Consider the following 19,567-nt stretch of genomic DNA (forward strand, 5'->3'; position numbering starts at 1 on the left):
TTGTAGTGTTTGTCTCTGTTTAGTTGGGGTTGCCTAGGAAACAAAGTTGTTCTCTCTTTCCCACTCTGTGACCATGGGCCAGTTTTTTTCCTTTTCTTGTAGGGAAAGGCTGGATGACTGGGGAGGGCCATGTGTTTGCTGAGCCATCTTCTGGGTTTCTCTTTTGCATCTGTGGGTTCTTGTTTGGCTGGAGAGTGGGTGTGGGAAGCCTACAGATGAACCGAAGAGTCAAAAAGTCCCTGAGGGCCTCTTGAAAGGGGGAGGGGCTTGGGACCTAGTGGGAGCTGGGAAGAGCCGTATTTGGGTCAGGGTGGATGCCTGGTCCAAAGTTTGTTCCTGCAGCTGTGTGAAGTGTGTGCGCCGTGCAAATCGGCCGGTGTACACAACTAACTTGGCATCAGGAGCAGAGAGGTTAGGAGCAGGTGGGGAAATTGGGATTTGAGAGGCCAGCCAGGCAGAGGTTAAGTTCTGAAGAAGAGTTTTGGCAATTGGAAAAGAAGAGGCCAGCACGTATGACTGCTACAGTGAAAGAAGCATGGCATTTTGAATATATTTGGACGGTGATTGGCACAAGGGATGGGGGCCAAGACCTCTTGGTCCTTGAGGTTTGTGGTTCAGGAAAATCAGGGGGTTCTGTTAAATTTCAACTGGCAAAGGGATAGGCATAGATGTTAGAGGAAGTTGAGAGTGAATGGAATCACTTCCCTGGGAATAAGGTGGGGCTTAGTACACAGCTCAGGATCTATGGTGGCTCCAGGGTTGGGTGTGGCTAAAGAGACATGGAATAACTCGTGGACAGAATCAGAGAAATGGCAGGACTCTGGATGCCAGAGACCTGGGGTCAGGGAAAGAGTGATGGATGAGAATGGACCCCACAGAGAGCCAGAGGAAGGAAGCAGAGTCATGATCCTTCGACCTGCCCATGCGTGCACAGCTGGTGGGTTTTGAGCCAACTTTCAGCGGTGACAAGTGCAAGGGCAGGGATCCTGAGCATCTTTCCTTGGGGGAGGGGGATCCTGTTGGGCACCGTATACATTCTGTGCCCTTTTCTCACGAGGGTCCTCTTAACTCCTTTGCCAAGGTCAAGGGTCTCACGTGGATTGGTATTAAGGAGGATGCACGAAGTGATCCCAAAGATGTTTTCAGAAGAGGGAAGAGGCCCACTCGCGTTTATTTGGTTCCCTCCCTTTTCTTTTGGGCCCTTTTCTTTTGGGCCTTCTTGGGGTATCCTTCCTCCCAAATCAGCCCCTTAAGTTGAGGTTGTGTGTTAGCGGTCACTTAGCCACTTGCTCTGGAGCGGTCTTATGAAAGCAGGGAGGAGGCCAACGGGGTAGATGTGGGGTTGAGTCCCCCAATTTGCCATAATAGCTGTGTGACTTTCGGCAAGTCACTTGCAATGGCTGAGCCTCAGCCTCCTCACCCGTACAATGCGGGTGTTTTGAGAGTTCTGCAAGATCACGGATGTGGCACTGGCCTGCCACTTAGAGGGTGCTCATGAATGTTCAGTGCATCAGAGAAACAGGGCCCCCAACCACGCCAGGGCCCCCCCCAATACCCACTCTGTTTACACTCAGACGCCAGGTTTATTTTTAGAAAAAAAGAAGAGCAAAGTTTATTGAAATTTCAAGCTACATTTGAAAAATCAAAATCCAAATCCTGGAGACATACATCAGAAAATGGAAAATGTTCACTGCCACAGAACCCCCTAGACACAAGCTCCCTGAGTACATCACCCAGGCACCGTCGGGTCAAAGCCATCCCCTCGTCCATCCCTTGTCCACAAGGGGACACCAGCAAGCCAATCATGCAGTTCACTTGCAAGTTTTCCACAAACACCAAAACAAAAGTTTCTCAATGACAATGTGAAGTCACAGCTGCTCTTCTCTGAACCCCATTCTATGTAGTCAGCACCAGTGAATGGTGGGTTTGGCATCTGAATGAGGACCTCACACATCTTCGGGCCGGGGCACACATGGGGCAAGGGCTGCAGCAACAAGGCATCTGTGGCCACATTCAGAGGCTTGGCCCTACTCCCTGCCTTTTCTCTTTAGTCTTACTTAACCTAAAGGACACACTGGATCAACTTGGTAAATGAACACAGTCAAAGAATTAGCCTTAAGAGATAAGAGACCAGTTGATACTCCCAAAGCCGGTTAGGCCCTTCAACACATAGGTGTGTGTGTGTGTGTGTGTGTGTGTGTGCGTGTGTGTGTGTATACATTGCTACACTAAGATATAGATCTAGCCCTATGGGTATATATACGCATGTATGGCTATATAGAAAAACTATGCCAATACTAACCAAACAGAACTTTGTAAGCAGTCATCCCAAAGCTGTAATCCCACACTGGGCTGTGCGCAAAGCCATGCATTAGACCATATGAACCAACAGAAGACTGACTTGGCTCAATCTCTCCTATCTGTGGCCCTGCCTTGGTGAGACAGGGGAGAAGAGAGAGGTTGCCTCTGCTCAAAACACGAGTGGCTTCTTCATAGGAACAGTCGTTGTCAGGTGAAGCTGCTGAAGATGGCCATGGAAATGAAAAACAGACCCCTTATGCTTTCTGGAGTAAACTGGCATCACATCTCACACTACCTTTCTCCTTTGCCAGTTGCGGCCAAGTTGCCCAGACCCTGGGAGCCCCCAGGACACGGTGGTATTAGAGGCTCACTGGCTGGGGGTGATGTGGCCCCACGCAACTCAGCCTCCAGAGACCTGCTCTTTGTCAGGGGTCTGTCACTGGAGTGGACCCAAGTGGCCATGTCCTTAGGACATCTCTTGGCACCAGCTATGCTAGGTGTAAAGTTCTCCACGTGAGATGACGCTTGGGGAACCAAAAACAAACTGGAAAGAACTAGGTAGAACAAGTTTAGTGGCTCTGCCCACCCTGAGGACAGAGCCACTTACACCGCAGAACCACCGGGGGCCTCAGGTGCGTGTGGGGTTTCTGGAACTGGCTCTTCAGGGCTCAGGCGGGACTGGAACTTCTCCAGCTGCTCTGGGCTTGCGAGGGTCTTCAGGAGGGTGTTCTCACGCTCCAGCTGGGAGTTCTTCTCCACCAGCTCCCGGATCTGCTCCTTCAGGATCTCCACCTCTTCTCTGACTGCATACATCAGATGATTCTTCACCAGATCCTGCCAGAGAGGGGAATCACAACAAAGCCATCCAGGAGCCATCACGGCCCCTCTGCAGCACCTTCACCCTGCTGTCTGGGCACCCGTGCTGTCCCTCGTGCCACTGGCCCTCCCCCCAACCTCCCCTATCAGCATCCTGGCCTTGCAGCCCTATTCCTCCCTTTCTCCAAAGCACTTAGACCCACTCAAGAGAGCTGCCCGACTGGACAATGCCTGAGCTGGGAGCCCAGCTTTGAACTACACAGGATGCCTTCTGCAAGTTTCTACTGACTTTCAGAGCTGGCCACTTAGGAGCCACTTCTGTTGGTTGCTGGTGGTCGGCTCTATACCCGTTTCTACATTAAGGTCCTGTTGCTGGCTGACCACCTCTCAGGGAGGACCTGCTAGGCACCCCATAAAGTTTGTCTGCTGTACACATCTTCCCCAGAACAAGATTGGCTCTTTTGGAGACTCCTCCTCTTCAAATGACCCAGCACACCAGTTGCATCTGTGGTGCAACCAGACAGGACACTGGTGGCCCTGGGGGAAGGTGCCAGGATTGCTGCATCCTCTCTAAACCTGATGATTGCACTGGGGGTAGGGAACTGTGTCACTGGGCACTGGGGGCACAGTGAAGTGGTTGCTGACTGCTGGAGGCCCCAACCCCCTGCAGTCATTTTGACTGCTACCTGGAGTATGACCTCTACCTAGTAAGGAGAGGGAGATGGGGAGGGGTGCTCTGCTTCTTGGTTCCTCCCAACTCCTGACCCTAGCCCAGGCTCTGCGGAGGCACTGCAGTGCAGTTGCATCCAATGAGCTCCCGCCCCTGCCAAATGCGGGGATGCAGACAAATTCAAGAGTCTGAGCTCCCTGCCCTGCAACCTCCCCAGGAGGGAGCTACAGGCTGCTGCAAAGAGCGGGAGGAGAAAAGGAGGGGGTCCAGCAAAGGCGACTGCAAATGCCCTAAAAGGTGCCGCTATGTTGGGATGCTACTTAGGGGCTCCAAGGGCATAGGAAGCAGGCCGTTGGCTTCCTCAGGCTCTTGCCTAATGGCTTTTGCACCCACCCCCCTCAGTCCTGCCAGAGTTACATAAGCGGCAGCTAGGTCTGGGAACAGGAATGACGCAGTGATGCCACTCACCATGGCCTGCTCAATCTTGTTGTCTATGGCCACCACGCTGGCTCCAGAGGCACTGCCAAAACAAAAAGCAAAGCGACCGCGTTACCCACTTGGTTCCACTCTGAGTACCTGGCAGCTGCAGCCAAAGTCCTCCATCTGCCCCAGCTCTTCCTCTCTCCCACCTCCCTGGCCCGGAGTCCCGGGCACTTTGTTCCCAGGCCCTGCAGGAAGCTGCACCTCCCCACCCGGGCCGGCTCCCCGCCGCGTGGAGCAGCGCGCGGGTCCCGAGGCGCACCGGCGAGCGTGGTCTGCTCGGCCGGCCCGGGCGACAGGCAAACAATGGGGGCGCGCGGCCTGGGGAGTACCCCCGCCGCCAGCCCATTCCGGCGCCGGCCCAGAAGGTCCCGGGTGAACCTACCGCGCTCCGAAGCTAGCTAGGAATTCCTTCTCGGCTCGGAAGCTTCCGGCCTGCACCCCAGCGACGCACGGCGCGTGGCCTGCCCTGCCCTGCCCGGCCCCGCCGCCCCTCTGCCTCCGGCTGCCTCCGCCTCGGGCTGCAGCAGTTCGTTCTCACGGCGCATCGGCCGCAGGGACGCTCCGACGGCGGATCCCAGCGCGGCGGTGACCCCCCTCCCTGCGTCCCCTACCCCCGCCCCTTCCCAGGATGCTGCACCGCGGGGAACGGGGACCGGCGGCGCACAGCTAGCTCGGTGATCCCGCTCGCAGCCCAGCCCCCGCCGGCGCCTCGGCTCGGGAGCTGCGGCCAGTGGTTACCTGTTATCCAGCTTAACGGAAACCACATCCCCTCCAAGCAAGGAAGAGAAGAAGGAGATGTTGAAATTGTGCAGCTGATAGACCGCCACCTCCATGGGGGTCTGATACATTTCGGCGTTCATAGCTCGGGCTGCTTGGGCGGGCTGGGCGGCTGGCGGCTGCTGGAGCGCTGCACAGGGCTGGGCTCTGCGAGTCGGGCCCAGGGGCTAGCTAGGAGGGGGGCGAAGGCTGCCGATGGGACGCAAACCAGGCAGGCGCTTCAGAGTTGAAGGGAAGTGACTCGAGGGGTGTCACCTAGTGTGTCACAAACTCCACAGCCGCCAGTCCAACCCAGACTCGGAGATATTTCGGCTCCTGCTTCTTTATATAGGAGGAGCTGGCTGCGTCACATGGCGTCAGGGGCCATGCAAATGAGTCCTGTACCGGGCTTTGTGGTCCAGTTAAACCACATCCCCTCCCTGAACCTTAAGCTAGGACTGTAAACAGTTCAGCACTTTCTTGTGCCAACTGGCATCTGCAGAGAGGGCTCTGGAGATTGGTAAAAATCAAACTGGAGCTGATTCTTGAAGAAAGAAGTCCAAATGCCCTAACAAGAGCAGAAAGCATTCAGTAAAGGGTGGCGCTGGTTTTCAAAGCTCTTCTTCAGGTGTCAGCCGGCACACCCCCATGGCTTTGCAATGCCATCACACACCATGCTCCCTGGGTACCCACCCTCACCATCAGGAGCCTCACCTTCTTCCTGCCGCCTGCCTTCTCAGCCGCTCTTCTGCGCACACACTTTGTCATCTGCATGTCCCCTCACCCAGCCCGCTGGCCTGCACCCAGTCCCAGCCCCTATACACTCACCTCCTCCTCCTTTGGATGTAGCCTTCTGTGTACTGACACATGCACAGATCTGTGACATGCTCAGGATGCAGCTGAACTAATCTGCACCTCAGTGTGCATGTAAGGAGAGGACAGTGTCCAAGAACTCCAGTGAGCCGGGGGAACATGTACCATGGGGAGGCTGGGGCCATGTGGGTGACAGAGGAGGTGGGGGAGGAGATGGTAGGGGAATGAGTGCTGGAGTGACCACAAGACAGGGCCCTTTTCCTTTGATCTCCATACCCTACTCTGCAGAGAAAATACCTTCCACATTATCCAGGATTTCATGTCCCTATTTTTAAAAACAATATTTCCTTACTTTCCTATAAACAGCAAACTACAAACCAAGGCTACATATAAATTATCCCAGGAAAACACCTGCCCTGTGATTCGCCCAGCCACAGGTAAGAAAGGCTACTTCACTTCAGGAACAGATTCCAAGTTACAAGGAAAATGAGGTGGTTGTTGCCTACCAAGAGTTACATATGTATCCATGAAAATTTGTTTTCATTCTTTTCAGTCTCAAGCTTAAACCAAATAAAAGTCTGCAGCGGCTAGAGGTCCTTTTCTCCTGATGTTTCCTAAGCGAGGCCACCTGGTGGACAGAGGCGGAATTGCAACCAGAAGGAGCAATCTAGACAGAACAAGGGACAGGTGATGACCCAACGGCAAGGATTATTGACATGGACTCAGGGCCGTGAGGAGAACATCGGGTTCCACCACATACACAATAGTTTGGATGAAGTTGGGGCCAGTACCCATGAATCAGTTTGTGATTCAGGCAGTGGTCCAAAGAAATACCCTAATGCAATCATGCTCCTGGAAAAGTACTGGGGCCTCTTATCAGCGAAGAAGGTAATTACTATTTGCCTGAGGCTATTTCTCCTAACCAGGTGCCTGGCACCGACACCCTGGCCAAGGCCCCAGTTAAGCCCAGTCTTAAGGCCTTGATTTTCTCCAGGCTGCCAGTGCCATTGTGCCACTGAACAGCCAACATTTTTGCCACTATGAAATGGGGCTCCCACTGGATCCCACAGGTGGTAACACATGCACAAGGGGCCGTTCTACTTGCAAAGGGCTGACAATAGAACTATCTGAGAGAACCTACTGTGCGCAGGCCCAGGATAGTGTATGTCTTCACCCTAGTTTAGGTGGGAGATAATCCCAGTCTCTGGATATTATGTTACCTTTAGGTCATAAATTCTCCCAATTTTGCACTCAACTGTGTGTAGTTGGCAGAACAAAGCACAGACTATATTTGTAGGTCATCGAGAACACTAGCTGAGGAAAAATAAATACTTTTCTTAAATCAGAAGCTTAATTGATACTGGAATTCCCTGATAGAGTAATCTGCCCTCTGTGCCACAGGGAGCTTTCTTGGCCCCAGGAAAGAGTCGAGGAGGTTTCATTGGCTTGTAAATCTTTCCTAAACTAACTATTGCTACCCACCCCCAAAATTCCAAGTGAAATGATGAAAAGAAAGAGGGAGAGATAAATAAGCTGGGTTGGCAGAGAAAAAACACCACCAGGGAGACAAGGCATAGGACAGAAGAAAAAATAGCTCCTTCCATGGGGACTCCCTTATATGGAGTCAGAGGCAAAGAAACCAAGGTGGTTTGGGAAGGGAAAGGAAGAGAAGTTTGCTAGCAAAGTTGCGTTTGAATTGTACGTTAATTATGCTTTGATTAAAAATAAGCTGAGTTTGGGGCGCCTGGGTGGCTCAGTCTGTTGAATGTCTGACTTCGGCTCAGGTCATGATCTCGTGGTTCGTGAGTTCGGGGCCCCACATCAGGCTCACTGCTGTCAGCGAGGAGCAGGCTTCTGATACTCTGTCTCCCCTCTCACTGCCCCTCCCCCGCTCATGCCCTCTGTCTCTAAAAAAGAATAAACATTCAAAAGAAAAGAAGACTGTCTTAAAAAAAAAAAAACAACTGAGTTTGAGACCTACCAACCATAATGTCTACCATTAAGTGAGCACCAGCTATGGGCCAGACATTTGTGCCAGCTGCTCCACAAAACCTGTGGTGTAGGCACTGTCACCATCATTTCACAGATGAAGAAACCAACGGTCTAAGAGGCTACCTTGCCCAAGGTAGCACAGCTAGTAAATTACAGAGCTGGGACTCCAATCCAGGTCTTCCTGACCCAGAGACCAAGTTCGTTCCTACTGCATTTAGGAGTGGGGTAGGGGGTAGGTGTGTTGAATAAGTGAATCAATGCAGTTGGGGGGCTGGGTTGGAGGTGCCCAAAAAGCAGTAAGGAAGAAGAAAGGATGAGGGGCAGGACATGTGCCTCTAGGATGCCAGCAGCAGTACTGTTAGAGAATGGTCCAGAGGCCGACTTTGAGCTCCGTCAGCACAGCTGGCTTTTCTGACGCTCATGGCAGGGGACAGCAGCATCGGGGACCAGAAGAATATCCAAAGTGTCCGTGTGAAATTTATAGTGGGCTGGGCTCACCCACATCATTTCAAAAGGCAGCCACACAGTCCTCAAAGAAAGCTCACTCTGTCTAAGGAAATAGGAAATATTAATCCAGCCCGGTGGCTCCTGCAATGACAAATATGTAGTCGGGGTATACGATACCCCAAAAAAGTAAGTAGTCTGAGAATAATCACAGTACAGGCAAACCTCCACTTCCTAGGGCCCCACTAACTAGCATCCTTAATTAACTTTTTGTTGTTGTTGTTTCATATTCCTGCTATGCTCAGCTTTTAGGAGAATGAAGCCAGGCACAAGAAAACAAGCTCCTACCAGGGATTTAGTTTTACAAAACAACTTCGAAAGGATGTCCCACGTTCAGCCCACTCAGCCCACGCTCAGCCAATCTCTCATCCCCTCTATACCTCTAGTTTTGCCTGCTGCCAGGCAAGTGAGAAGTGATCACCTTGAGGCCTTAGGATCCACCATTAGCAAACAATGAAACAATAGCTGGATCCCAGGATCCCAGAGTTCGCTAAGGCAAGACAATGGACATAAAGGTCCCTGTAGAGAGATTTTTTCAAACAAGGGCAGGTAAGAGGGGGAGAAGAGAAGAAGCGGGAGGACTCCAGAAGGTTTTCTGCTTAACCCCTGGCACACTAGAAAATTCCTCTGCCCAGAATATCTGCACGAAACTTCACAGTGAGTGGAGGCTTGTGCTGTATGAAGTATCTATGATCTGATCTAACTTTTCTGAGAAAGTGCTGATCCGAGAGGCTCTCTGCGTCCCTATGTCCTACGGAGGTGGGCCCCAGGTAGGAAACCGTGGGCTAGGGATTCACCAGCCCAGCGACCTGTGCATATATCCAAATTCCCTTTCTTCTGTCCTACACTCGACAGGCTGGGCTGGACTCAGAGCCAGCACAGCAACAGCGGCTGGCTGATGAGCCAGGTCCTTTGCTGACTCACAGGTCTAGCCCCAGTGGCCACGGGATTCGGCAATTAAACACACACAGCTGCCCCCTCCCTCTCTCAGGGGTGACTTGTAGATGCAGGGTGGCATACAGGAGGACAGAGCCAACTCCCTCCATTTTAGGAGGGCCTGGAAGCTGACTTGTTGAGCTGGAAGAAGTGTCTCAGCATTCCCACCGATATGTTCCACTTCAAAAGCCAGACTCTCTAGGACAAGAGCGCTTCCTACTTGGGGTTCCCACGGGACAGTGGGACAGAGACTGGGTAGTCTGGGCCACAGAAGGCCTGGGCCAGATTTCAGCACGCTGGTGAGGGGTGGGGAGCTGACTTGGGGTGGGTGTGGTAGGGTTGGGGGTGGCGATGAGGGGGAACATCTCACTTCCCTTTTTGTCACACTTGAAGCATTGTGTACCATGTAGCCCAAAGGAAACTATTTATAGGCAAGTCTTCCTTATTTTCTACAGGGAATGTTCCACCCAAAGATTCGGCAATGGTGCCAGCAAAACACAGGGTCCTGTGTCAGGAGAAGTGGAAAAAGACACGACGTGAGAGGTGCAGGACAAGCCACAAAGCAAACACAGGGTTAGGAGCTGGAAAAGGAAATCAAAAAGGATATTGAGCACTGGAGCATTAGCACAGTTAATGGGGCGGCTGCAAAACAGCCCTCCCCTCTTATTCCTCCACCCCGGCCCCCTTCCGGCTGAAGCTCTGGCTACTACTAATTACTTACTTGTCCCTTTTTCTGAAGAGGCTGGGGGAATAAGGAGGCTGAAATGCCATCGTTTAATTTGTCCTTGCTTCTGTCTTATCTTCTCTCTTCCCCTCTGCTTCCCCCTCCAGTGTGGAAGACCATAGACAGGAAGGCCACTGCAACTTACATCATTACTTTGGCTTCATGGAAAATCCCCAAAGTCCAGAAGGAGGGAAGCAAGAAGGAAAGACGGGGACAGAGAGAGCGCCTTGTCCTCTGTGGGTCATGTGAACTGCCCTGCATGGCCAAGGCCCAGAACCCTGACTCTGGGGGGGGGGGGGGGGAGGAGCAGGAAAATGGTGGGGGAGGATGCGAACACAGATGCAGAAGGCGATGATGGTAGGAGGGACCCCAAGGAGAGTCCTGGTGGAGATGGATACTCTCTTGGAGAAGCAGTTCTAACCACTGATTTGGGCCAAGCCCTGACACCAAATGACAACAGGAGCAAATGAATCGTGCCTTTCAGCTCCCTCCGGGACAGGGTCCCATGTGAGCTTCACAAACAATCTCTGAGTGACACTAGGGATGAGAGGCAGAACCAAACCCCATTCTGACAGGGCGGGCCTCCCTGCTCACCCTCATTCAGAGGAGTTCAAAAAGCGCTCTTGTCGAATCATCTTGGTCACCCCAACTTTGGCGGCTAACTCTGAGGGGAGGCAGTTCCTCCCGGTGTTTTGGAAAGACTGGAAGTATTGACCAACGTTAGCCAGGAACACTGTTTAGCTCAGTGGATCTTAAATCTTATGAACCTTGTGTCAATATTTATGCCTGTCTCCTTTCCCCTTATGCCTCGCAGCTGGGAAAATTGACCTCCATCATTTTTCTGAGCCCTCTTCTCATTTTCCACCCTCCCCATTACCCATCTCCTAGCATGAAATAGATGTTCCTGAAAAAGAGACTGCAAAATTAACCTTAGTCAATAGAATCTCCTCCTCCTCCTCCTTTTCCCCCTCCGTGTTGCCATTATCATTCAATTCAAGTCAGTTCAACTCAATTCAATTCAAAATTGACTGAATGCCTATTTAAAGCCTAAGGCCCTTTTGGGGGGGGGCGGATTTAAACAACCAAACAAACAAATTTTTGACCAGTCAAAAATTGTGCTTCCTAAAGCATAAGAGACTGTTAAAAACTGAGAACAAACTGAGGGTTGATGGGGGGTGGGAGGGAGGGGCGGGTGGGTGATGGGTATTGAGGAGGGCACCTTTTGGGATGAGCACTGGGTGTTGTATGGAAACCAATTTGTCAATAAACTTCATATAAAAAAAAAAAAAAAAAAAAAAAAAAAAAAAAAATTGTGCTTCCTTCCAGAATATCCTGGGCCTGCAGCAAATTCGGGAGTCTCCCTACTTGGTTATATCTTAGTGAAATGTCTGCTTCAGGAAAAAGCCCAGGACTTGAGGGTGTCTGGAAGGGTAGCTTGGGGTTCAGGAGGGCCACAACCACTGCCATCCCCAGGCATCACTTCATTCCTCAGAATTGACTGTGCTTTTTTTTTCTCCTCACCCTGACCATTGGGCCATGCCCATCTAGATGGGGATAACACAGCTGCCGCAGAGCTTGGACTTTCAGACCTACGTAGCTGCTCTGACCTTGTAGCCTAAGTGCCAGTGCCTCTAACTCAGATTCTCTTCCTTAACCCTCAACATTTGTAAACTAAGGGGTTTGTAAACCTTGTTTGTAAACAAAGCATAGATATTTGCTCTCTGAGTTACCACTGCCTTCCTTCCGAGAAGGGTGTCCATGTTTAGTGTGGGGATCACCTCTACCTGCCCACTTCTCGGTCTTCCTTCTTTGGCCAGCTCCTCTTGGTCTTAACCTTGGTTAAGGTTAACCTTGGGAGGCTCACCCTCCCAAGCCTGCACCATCTTCAGGCAGGCGGAAGGCCTCCCCTCCCCCAGTCACAGCCCACCCTCTGGAAGTCCTAGCCCACTGCAACCTGCTCAGGAGCTGGGAGAGAAAGCGGCAAGAACATGGCCGCCCTTCACGTTTGCACCAGCCCTCCACCAGCCGACCCGAGCCAGGGAGACCCTGGCAGGGCCTCTCCCTGTCCCTTCTGCTCTGTGGAGCAGCCCCAAGAGCTAAAATTCCAAGCCATTTTTTCTTGGAATGGGTTGCCAGGGTTACTTTGAGTGGTGTATGAAGGACTCAGGGCTACTGGTAATGCGTGGAAGACAAGAACCAGGAGGATCTCGCTGGGGATGTGGAGCCGGCTGACAAGAAGCCAATGAAGAGGCCAGGGCCTCCAAGGTGGAGCACCTGGCTCCATTGTGGGCCCTGCTATAGAATGGGTGACCTTTGAAGTGGTACAGGTTTCCTGGGGAACAAAACGCCAGTAATAATGCCAGCCTCTTTAGGTGCTTGGGCTCCTGGGCCACGATGGGCAAGCATTATGAGCCTCCCAAGGCTCTTGCGTTGTATGCCCCAGGCCCGTGCTTACCTCATAGCAGAGCTATTCACCAAGGGCTCACTTGAGGTAGCTCCTTGATCCTCTGTGGTGGGATTCTCTGACTTGTGAAGAGGGGCTCTGCAGACTGCAAAGGGCCTCCCCACTCTCCAGCTACCCCCAGAAGCCTCGGAGGTTCCTGGATGGAAAGGAGGCAGCCTAGCTTCGGTGAGGCCAGTGGCAGGAGGGGGCAGGGGACATGCTACTCGCACCAGAGAAAGGAAGGAGATACAAGGCAAAGCTCCTCCCTGGCAGCCCCCACCCTGGCCATGGGAACAGTGCCCGGGAGCTCAAAAGAGTGTTTGTTGGGAGGGTTAAGGAAGGCCTCCCGGCTCGGTTTGAGAATTGCTGACAAGGAATATACATACCTTATCAGGAAGAAAGAGAAGCACAGAGGCACACACATCCATGCAAACATTTCTCTCAGCCTTTCACCAAGTCTAATTCACAGAGATAGGTAGGAGAAGGACATTATGCATATCTTCTGTCTCTGTCTCTGTCTCTCTCTTGGCTATTGCCAGCTTCCTCCTGACCCCAAATAAGTAGTAAGACAACAGGACATGGCAAGATGGCAAGGCAGGACACTCTAGACCAAGCCAGCGTATCAAAAGACACAGCCTTGGGGGCTCCTGGGTGGCTCAGTCAGTTGTGTCTGACTCTTGATTCTGGCTCAGGTCATGATTTCATGGTTTCTGAGTTCAATCCCCGCATCGGGCTCTTCACTGACAGTGCAGAGCCTGCTTTGGATTCTCTCTCTCTCACTCACTCTCTCTCTGGCCCTCCCCTGCACTCTCTCTCTCTCTCAAAAATAAATAAATAAACATTAAAAAAAAGACGCAGCATTGGCTCTCCCTGACATCCAGGGCCGGCTGCATGCTGTGCAGAGTCATAGGTGATAGGGTTCTTGGGAGAAGCGTGGAGAGGCAGTCAGATGGGTACAGGGGGAACCAGTTGAAGCCTCCCACTGTACGCCAGGAACAGGAAGCCCTCGTGCTGCCAGGTGCACAGGTTTCAAAGATGTCGATCACACATTAAATTAAAAGAAAAATAAAAGCAAGCACTGCTTGTACGCAATCATATGAATGCCAAAGAAACGATCCTCACAGGCTCCTAGAAGAAGACCGTTCTAACTACAGCCAGTCGTGGCACAGATGCTATGTGACTGGTTACCTGAGAAATGTGATTTAAAGGGCACTGAGAAAAAATCCTCTCAGTACAAGATGTCTGCCTGACCTAGCTGCTGTACTGCCTAACGACATCACCATCTGAGTCATACTCTTGGGTTCTAATGATCATTCCTGGACTTCTTTATAATTTGAGGAATTAAGAAAGGGTTTTTTTTTCTCCATGAAAAAGCCCTGGGAAAGTGCCACATTCTGCCACGATCGGTTATGCATACTTAAGTATGAACTCAATTTTCATATTACTTTCAACAGAGTGGTCAGGGGCTGATCAGCACTGGAAGACAACTGGACACACAGCAGGTAAACCTTGCTTGGTGGGCTGCAGAGGGAAAGAAATGGATCCTTATTAGGTTTTTTTTTTATTTTTTAATGATTATTTTTAAGAGAGAGAGAGACAGAGAGACAGAGCACGAGCAGGGGAGGGGCAGAGAAAGAGAGAGACATAGAATCTGAAGCAGGTTCCAGGCTCCTAGCTGACAGCAGCAAGCCCGACGCTGGGCTCAAACTCACAAGCCGTGAGATCATGACCTGAGCTGAAGTCGGACACTCAACTGACTGAGCCACCCAGGAGCCCCAAGGTTCTTATTTTTTTATGTTTATTTATTTTTGATAGAGGGAGACAGAGGATCCGAAGTGGGCTCTGCACTGACAGCAGTAAGCCGGATGTGGGGCTCAAACTCATGAGATCATGAGATTAAACCATGAGATCATGACTTGAGCCGAAGTTGGATGCTCAACTGACTGAGCCACCCAGGCACCCCCATTTATGAGGTTCTTAATATCAGGATCACCCTGGGGGGAGCTTGTGAAGAATATGGATGTCCTGGGCTCCATCCAGCCCTAGAAAATCCAGTGGAATAGTGTGTGGCTTGGGAAGGGTATTTTCAGATGGTTTGGATGCAGCTTTTCTGGTCCCAGTCCATGGAACTGCCTTTGGGAACCACTGGCCTAAAGGTGACAGCCAAGACAGGGTCTACTCAAAGAGTCCCCAGAGGGTCAGGGTCACCAAGAGTTACTTTGTGTGATACACCATGATGGGGTTCAGAATATTCTGGGCCTAAGGTCTGTTTGCCCTTCACTTGCTTTCCCTTGCCTTGTCAACTCCTGAAAATTTGATCAGAACATGAATGAGCACTGCTAAAAGAAGGATAACCCAAACCTGCTCTAATTTATAAACCAGTCTCTGACAAATTTCACCTGTCTGTTATGAGGAACAGATTGCTTCTAAGACACTTCACAGCTGTCAGCGGGAACTCTGCCTGAGAGGCTGGGGACGCAGAGGGTGGGCATCACAGGGTGGGAAGGGAGAAGAACCCGGGGAAAGGGAGAGAACAGGGAAGGGCTGAGTTTTCTCCAACAGCACAGTTTGGTCAATTAACCAGCCCTGCCTCCCTTCTACAAAAGCCAGCTCTTCGCCAGCCCTGTGCCTGTCACCACCTGGTCAAATGTGGGTCTGTTCAGAGGTAGGCTAGAGGGGTGTGACTCATTCCCTCCTCAGGAGCCTGCTGGGGCTGACTATAAAGAGTTACTAGGATCTCCGCAACCATGCTCATCTCCAAGGGAGGGCAGAAGGGGAATTAGATGCTCTCTCTCTGTGGTACGCACCCGGCCTGTGTTTTGGTATTTTATTTTATTTTTATGTTTAATTTATACTGCCTGCTAGGTTTAGGGCTTAAATAAACAAAAACTATGCTTCCCCCAAGGCTTGAACTTCCTGGTTGCCTGTCAGCAACAGAGTGACCCTTTTAACCTCTTCTCTTGCTCCTTGAGACAGGCAGTGCAGAGGGTGGGGTTGGAAGAGAAAGATATTTTGGATCCAAAGCCTGGAAATTCTTGGTGCCAGCTTAAAATACCATCCTCGCCCCCGCCCTTCTCGACATGTATGTTAAGTTCCAAAGCCACCTTACCAAGCACAGACTTGTTTTAAAGGCCACAGCAGAACTGTAAGGGGAAAGCACAAAAATGGGAAATTCAAAGTATTTATTGATTTTTTAAAAAGTCTACCTCCAGACAACTTTGTACCACCAAGCAAAGACAGAAGGGCCCCAGGTCTTTGTGGGCAGAGCAGACTTAAAGGCCTATAGACTGAGTAGAGTACGGTGAGCCTGCCTACCTGAAGAAGGCTCCCTGCCAAAGCTCATACACCTTAAAAAATAAGATGAACACTGGCTCCTATGTCCTAGGATAGAACTCTAACAGCAAAGTAATGAATCCTGGTCTGACATCCTGTTATTTGCTAAAACTAATAATACCGTGGAGTTTGTTGACAGACTTTCAGGAGAGCTAAAGTAAATATGGAAACTGAGGAATGGCCAAGTATAGACAGTTACTAGCTCAGCAGAGGAGAAGAAAGGAGTTTCACAGTTATTCCTTGGGCATCTTGGGGCACTGGGGTCTGGGCACAGTGGGGAGGTAATCCGGAGGCATCTGTCACATCACTGGATGATTTCTCTCCAACAATAGGCTGCTGCAATAATGGACTTGGCCCACAGAGCTGGGTCCTGAGCCCTTAGAGAATAATGGCCCTTAGAAGAATCGAGAGGGACTGCCCTAATACACATGCCAAGGGAGGTGCTCCCTCAGAAACACAGCTTTCTACATGAACTTGGTCAAGTAGGAAGAGACTATGTCAAGAGGCCAGAGTTCTTTTTCCACTTTGGCCACTAGCCAGCTGGGGGACTGTTTGGAAGGTTCTAAACCCCCTGTGCTGCCAGCTCCTCATTTATGAAATGGGAACGATGCTTCCCTCCCCAACATATACATCATACAAGGTGGATAGGTTTATAGACACCTCAAAGTCTGGAAACAGATAACATCATTGTATTATTTTTGCAGACTGACAATGTCTTGACAGTAACATATATACATATTTGCCCAGGTTTCCTGACTTGGTGGCTATCCTGTCAGTGACACAGCTGTGTTCTTCGGAAAGTCAGAAGGGCCACGTGATCACTCCATAAGTAAGGGTCCCGGTCCCCAAACACTGCTGGCAAAATGGCTCACTGGGTAAGCAGCCCTATCAATGCGATTTCAAAGCCTGGCATTGCTAACTTTGTGCCCAGTTTCAATTTTTGTTTCCAAGGTTTCACAAATTATTGGTACTGCTTATGGGGAGGGGGTAGCATGAGGGACAAGAGGCTAACTCATTTGCTTGGAGGTCTTTGGCAATCTGTCCCTGTACACAGGACTTGTCACTTGCATAACATTTTGGCCTCGAGAGTCTCTTCGATGGCACAAGCAGTCAGTAGTCGGCAGGACCTCTTGTCTTTCAAGCAGGACTGAAGGCACAGCCAGATAAGACCATGACCGGAAGTGGGCACTGTACCCTCAGAGTCTGGACAGTACCTGGCACACAGTCTCAATATGGTAAATATGTACTTTATAACTAACTAAAAGGTTTGAATAAGTGTTAGAACTTTGCTAATGGCTCCCGCAGGGAGGAACTATAGGCCAATTCATGAATTTGCCTTCTGTTAATGCTTTAATTTGGGGACAATCACTGTCTGAGAGCGATTCTGCAGTTAAAAACATGAAAGACTAGTGAAAATCAAACATACTTGGGAAACCCAACCCAAACACAATTTAATTGAGTAAGTGGCCACTAATGACCTGGAACCGAGGCCAGACCTTTTCAGTAAAAAGGGATAATTCACCCGCGTGTGTGCTCCTGATTCTCCACTAACGCTAGGACTTTGGTCAGTTTCCATCTTTAGCTGGAGGGGTTGGGTCAGTTGGGAACAGGGCACCCACAGGGAGCAGTGGAGGGTGATGAAGCCCAAGAGCAGGGCAGCCAAGTCTCAGCTGGCAGTAACATCAAAGAGGGATTTGGGGCAAGCAGGCCTCATTCTGAGCCAGTGACAGCCATTTAACTGGAAAGATGTGGGTGCGGTGGGGGGGCAAATGGGGGCAGACACACACACACACACACACACACACACACACACACACACACAAACCTGTCCTGATCAAAAATACCCTGATACCCACCAAGATAAAGGAAATTCTCACTGTTAATGTCACCATTGTCACCATTGGGTTTGAAGTCTGAGGATCCCTGTTAAAATGAAAAGTCTTTCTCAGAAGGGCAAATGTTCAGTTTTTTTCAGGGAAGGAACACGACGGCCTGCCTGGTGTGGTTCTGAATAGTGGGGGGCTTCTGGGAGAACTGACGCAGGCTGGCTAAGTATAGACAGGTGGGGTGCTGCCTGGGAAGGGGCCTCACAATGGGTCCTGGCTGACCGGTGGCCTTGGGCTTTCAGGGGCCAGGCAGATGTACCCCCATATTCCTGGACTCACTGTCAAGAAACCAAACTGCCTGAGTGGGCAAACTCTAAGAGCAGTGGAGTTTATGACAAAGGAGATGGTTTTCTCCTGCCCTCCTTGGGAAAACGGTTCTGAAGAATCTGTGAGGAGCAGGGATATGCCTGAGCCTTACTGGGGACATTTAACTTCCATGTTCCCTGTCCAGGGGATTTTGTTTGCTTGCTTGTCAAGGCATCCTCCCTGGACACACCTTCCTCAAGTTCGACTTACTCATTAATAAGCTGGCACGGGTGACAAACTGACCCCCAGGAAGGCTCCATTGGCTGATAAGGGGTTGATGGGTTCTCCCTCCCATAGGGTAATTTCTTTTTCCCAAGAGCCTCCTATTAACCCAAAGGAACGAAATCTAGTGGGGGAAATGCCAGGCAGAAAGGCAGGTTGCTGGGGGAGCTGTCTTTGGCCATTTTCTGCCACTCTCTGTTGGCAGTTGCCTTCTCTGCCTGTGCACCAGGCGGCCCTGGCAGCAGACGCAACACTCACACCAGAGCTAGCCAGGCCAGCCCTTGCCCCTCCGCACCCCTCCTTCATACTCTTGTAAAAGCCTGGCAGAACCTCCTCCCTGAAACCCATTCTGGTCTGACCAGGTGATGGCCAACCGCCTAACACCAGGCAGAGCCGGGTCAATGGAGGGGGGGCAGGGTGGGGGGACAGCCCCCCACTCCTCCCTGTGGCCCTGTTGTGAGGCGTTGGCAGCTGGGAGAGGACCTGAAACCAGTTAGCCTGGGGCTCCCAGCCAGCAGTGTATTTTCATCTTGTTTTGACTGGGACTGTCCTCCCCTGTGTAAACATGTCCATGACAGGGGGAAGAAAATGTAGAACAGCTTAAAATAGGTGGGTGGAATACATCCCACCCATGAATCACCAGCACGGGGAATGGCCTGTAGGTGGGCCTTGCTTTAAGCAAACCTGACATATGAAAACCTTGATTCAATAAGCGGGTGGGTATGGACAGCTGTTAGGTCTTGACCTATCACTGGGAGCTCTCAAAGCCACATCTGGTCCAAATAATAACATCAGTGGCTCCCGTGTACTGCTAGCTTAGCAGGCACTGTGCTAGAGTAATTATATACATTAGCCTTTTGAACCTTATCAGCAGTTGGAGGATCGACAGTAGGGGGATGGGTATCATATTATCATTAGGCCCAATTGGTGGATGGGGAAACAGAGGCTCAGAAGGGTTAAGTGACTTGCCTAGGGTCCCCAGGCTAGTAAGTGGCAGAGGCCAAATATGATACCCTGGTGTGTGATTCTAAAGTTCCAGGCTGTCTCTGGCTAGGCGTTTTGCTTTGTTTTAAGGCGATTTCCAGGCATCCGTGGCACGAATGTCCCTTCCCACTGAACCCTCTGCATCACAGCTGCAGGGGAACTGGAAACCTTCTCAGGGTCAGGGTGGGGAAGCCCTTGGGGTCGGGGCTGGTTCTTTCCATTGATTAAAGGATTCCCATCTCAGTCCCCTGGAGGGGGGGGGGGCGGCCCTTAGCATGTCAGAATGGAATGGATCTGTGTTTCAACTCAGGGACTGGCTGACTGTTTAAGGGCTGACTGTTTAAGGGCAACTGCTTGACCAGACTCTGGGAAGGCCCCTCCAGTAACTGCAAATAAGT

General features: G+C 51.0%; 1 protein-coding gene across 6 annotated transcripts in view; it reads right to left on the reverse strand.

Annotated features, from left to right (window-relative positions):
* Positions 1-1,717: 1,717 nt before the first annotated feature.
* TSC22D3 (TSC22 domain family member 3) overlaps positions 1,718-19,567 on the reverse strand; it is a 62,219-nt gene continuing 44,369 nt past the window's right edge. For 3 of the 6 annotated variants that reach the window (XM_030306357.1, XM_030306350.2, XM_030306356.1), the window contains exons 3-4: positions 4,256-4,307; positions 1,718-3,135 (exon numbers count right to left, since the gene is read on the reverse strand). In XM_030306357.1, the coding sequence (XP_030162217.1) occupies positions 2,905-3,135; positions 4,256-4,307 (283 nt within the window). In that variant the 3' untranslated portion in view covers positions 1,718-2,904. Of the gene's footprint in view, positions 3,136-4,255; positions 4,308-4,652; positions 4,707-5,008; positions 5,355-17,438; positions 17,695-19,567 lie in introns of those variants that run through there. The other 3 variants (XM_030306354.1, XM_030306355.2, XM_030306351.1) reach the window with 3 other exon arrangements.

Source organism: Lynx canadensis, chromosome X (genome assembly GCF_007474595.2).
Source record: "Lynx canadensis isolate LIC74 chromosome X, mLynCan4.pri.v2, whole genome shotgun sequence".
Lineage (NCBI taxonomy): Eukaryota > Metazoa > Chordata > Mammalia > Carnivora > Felidae > Lynx > Lynx canadensis.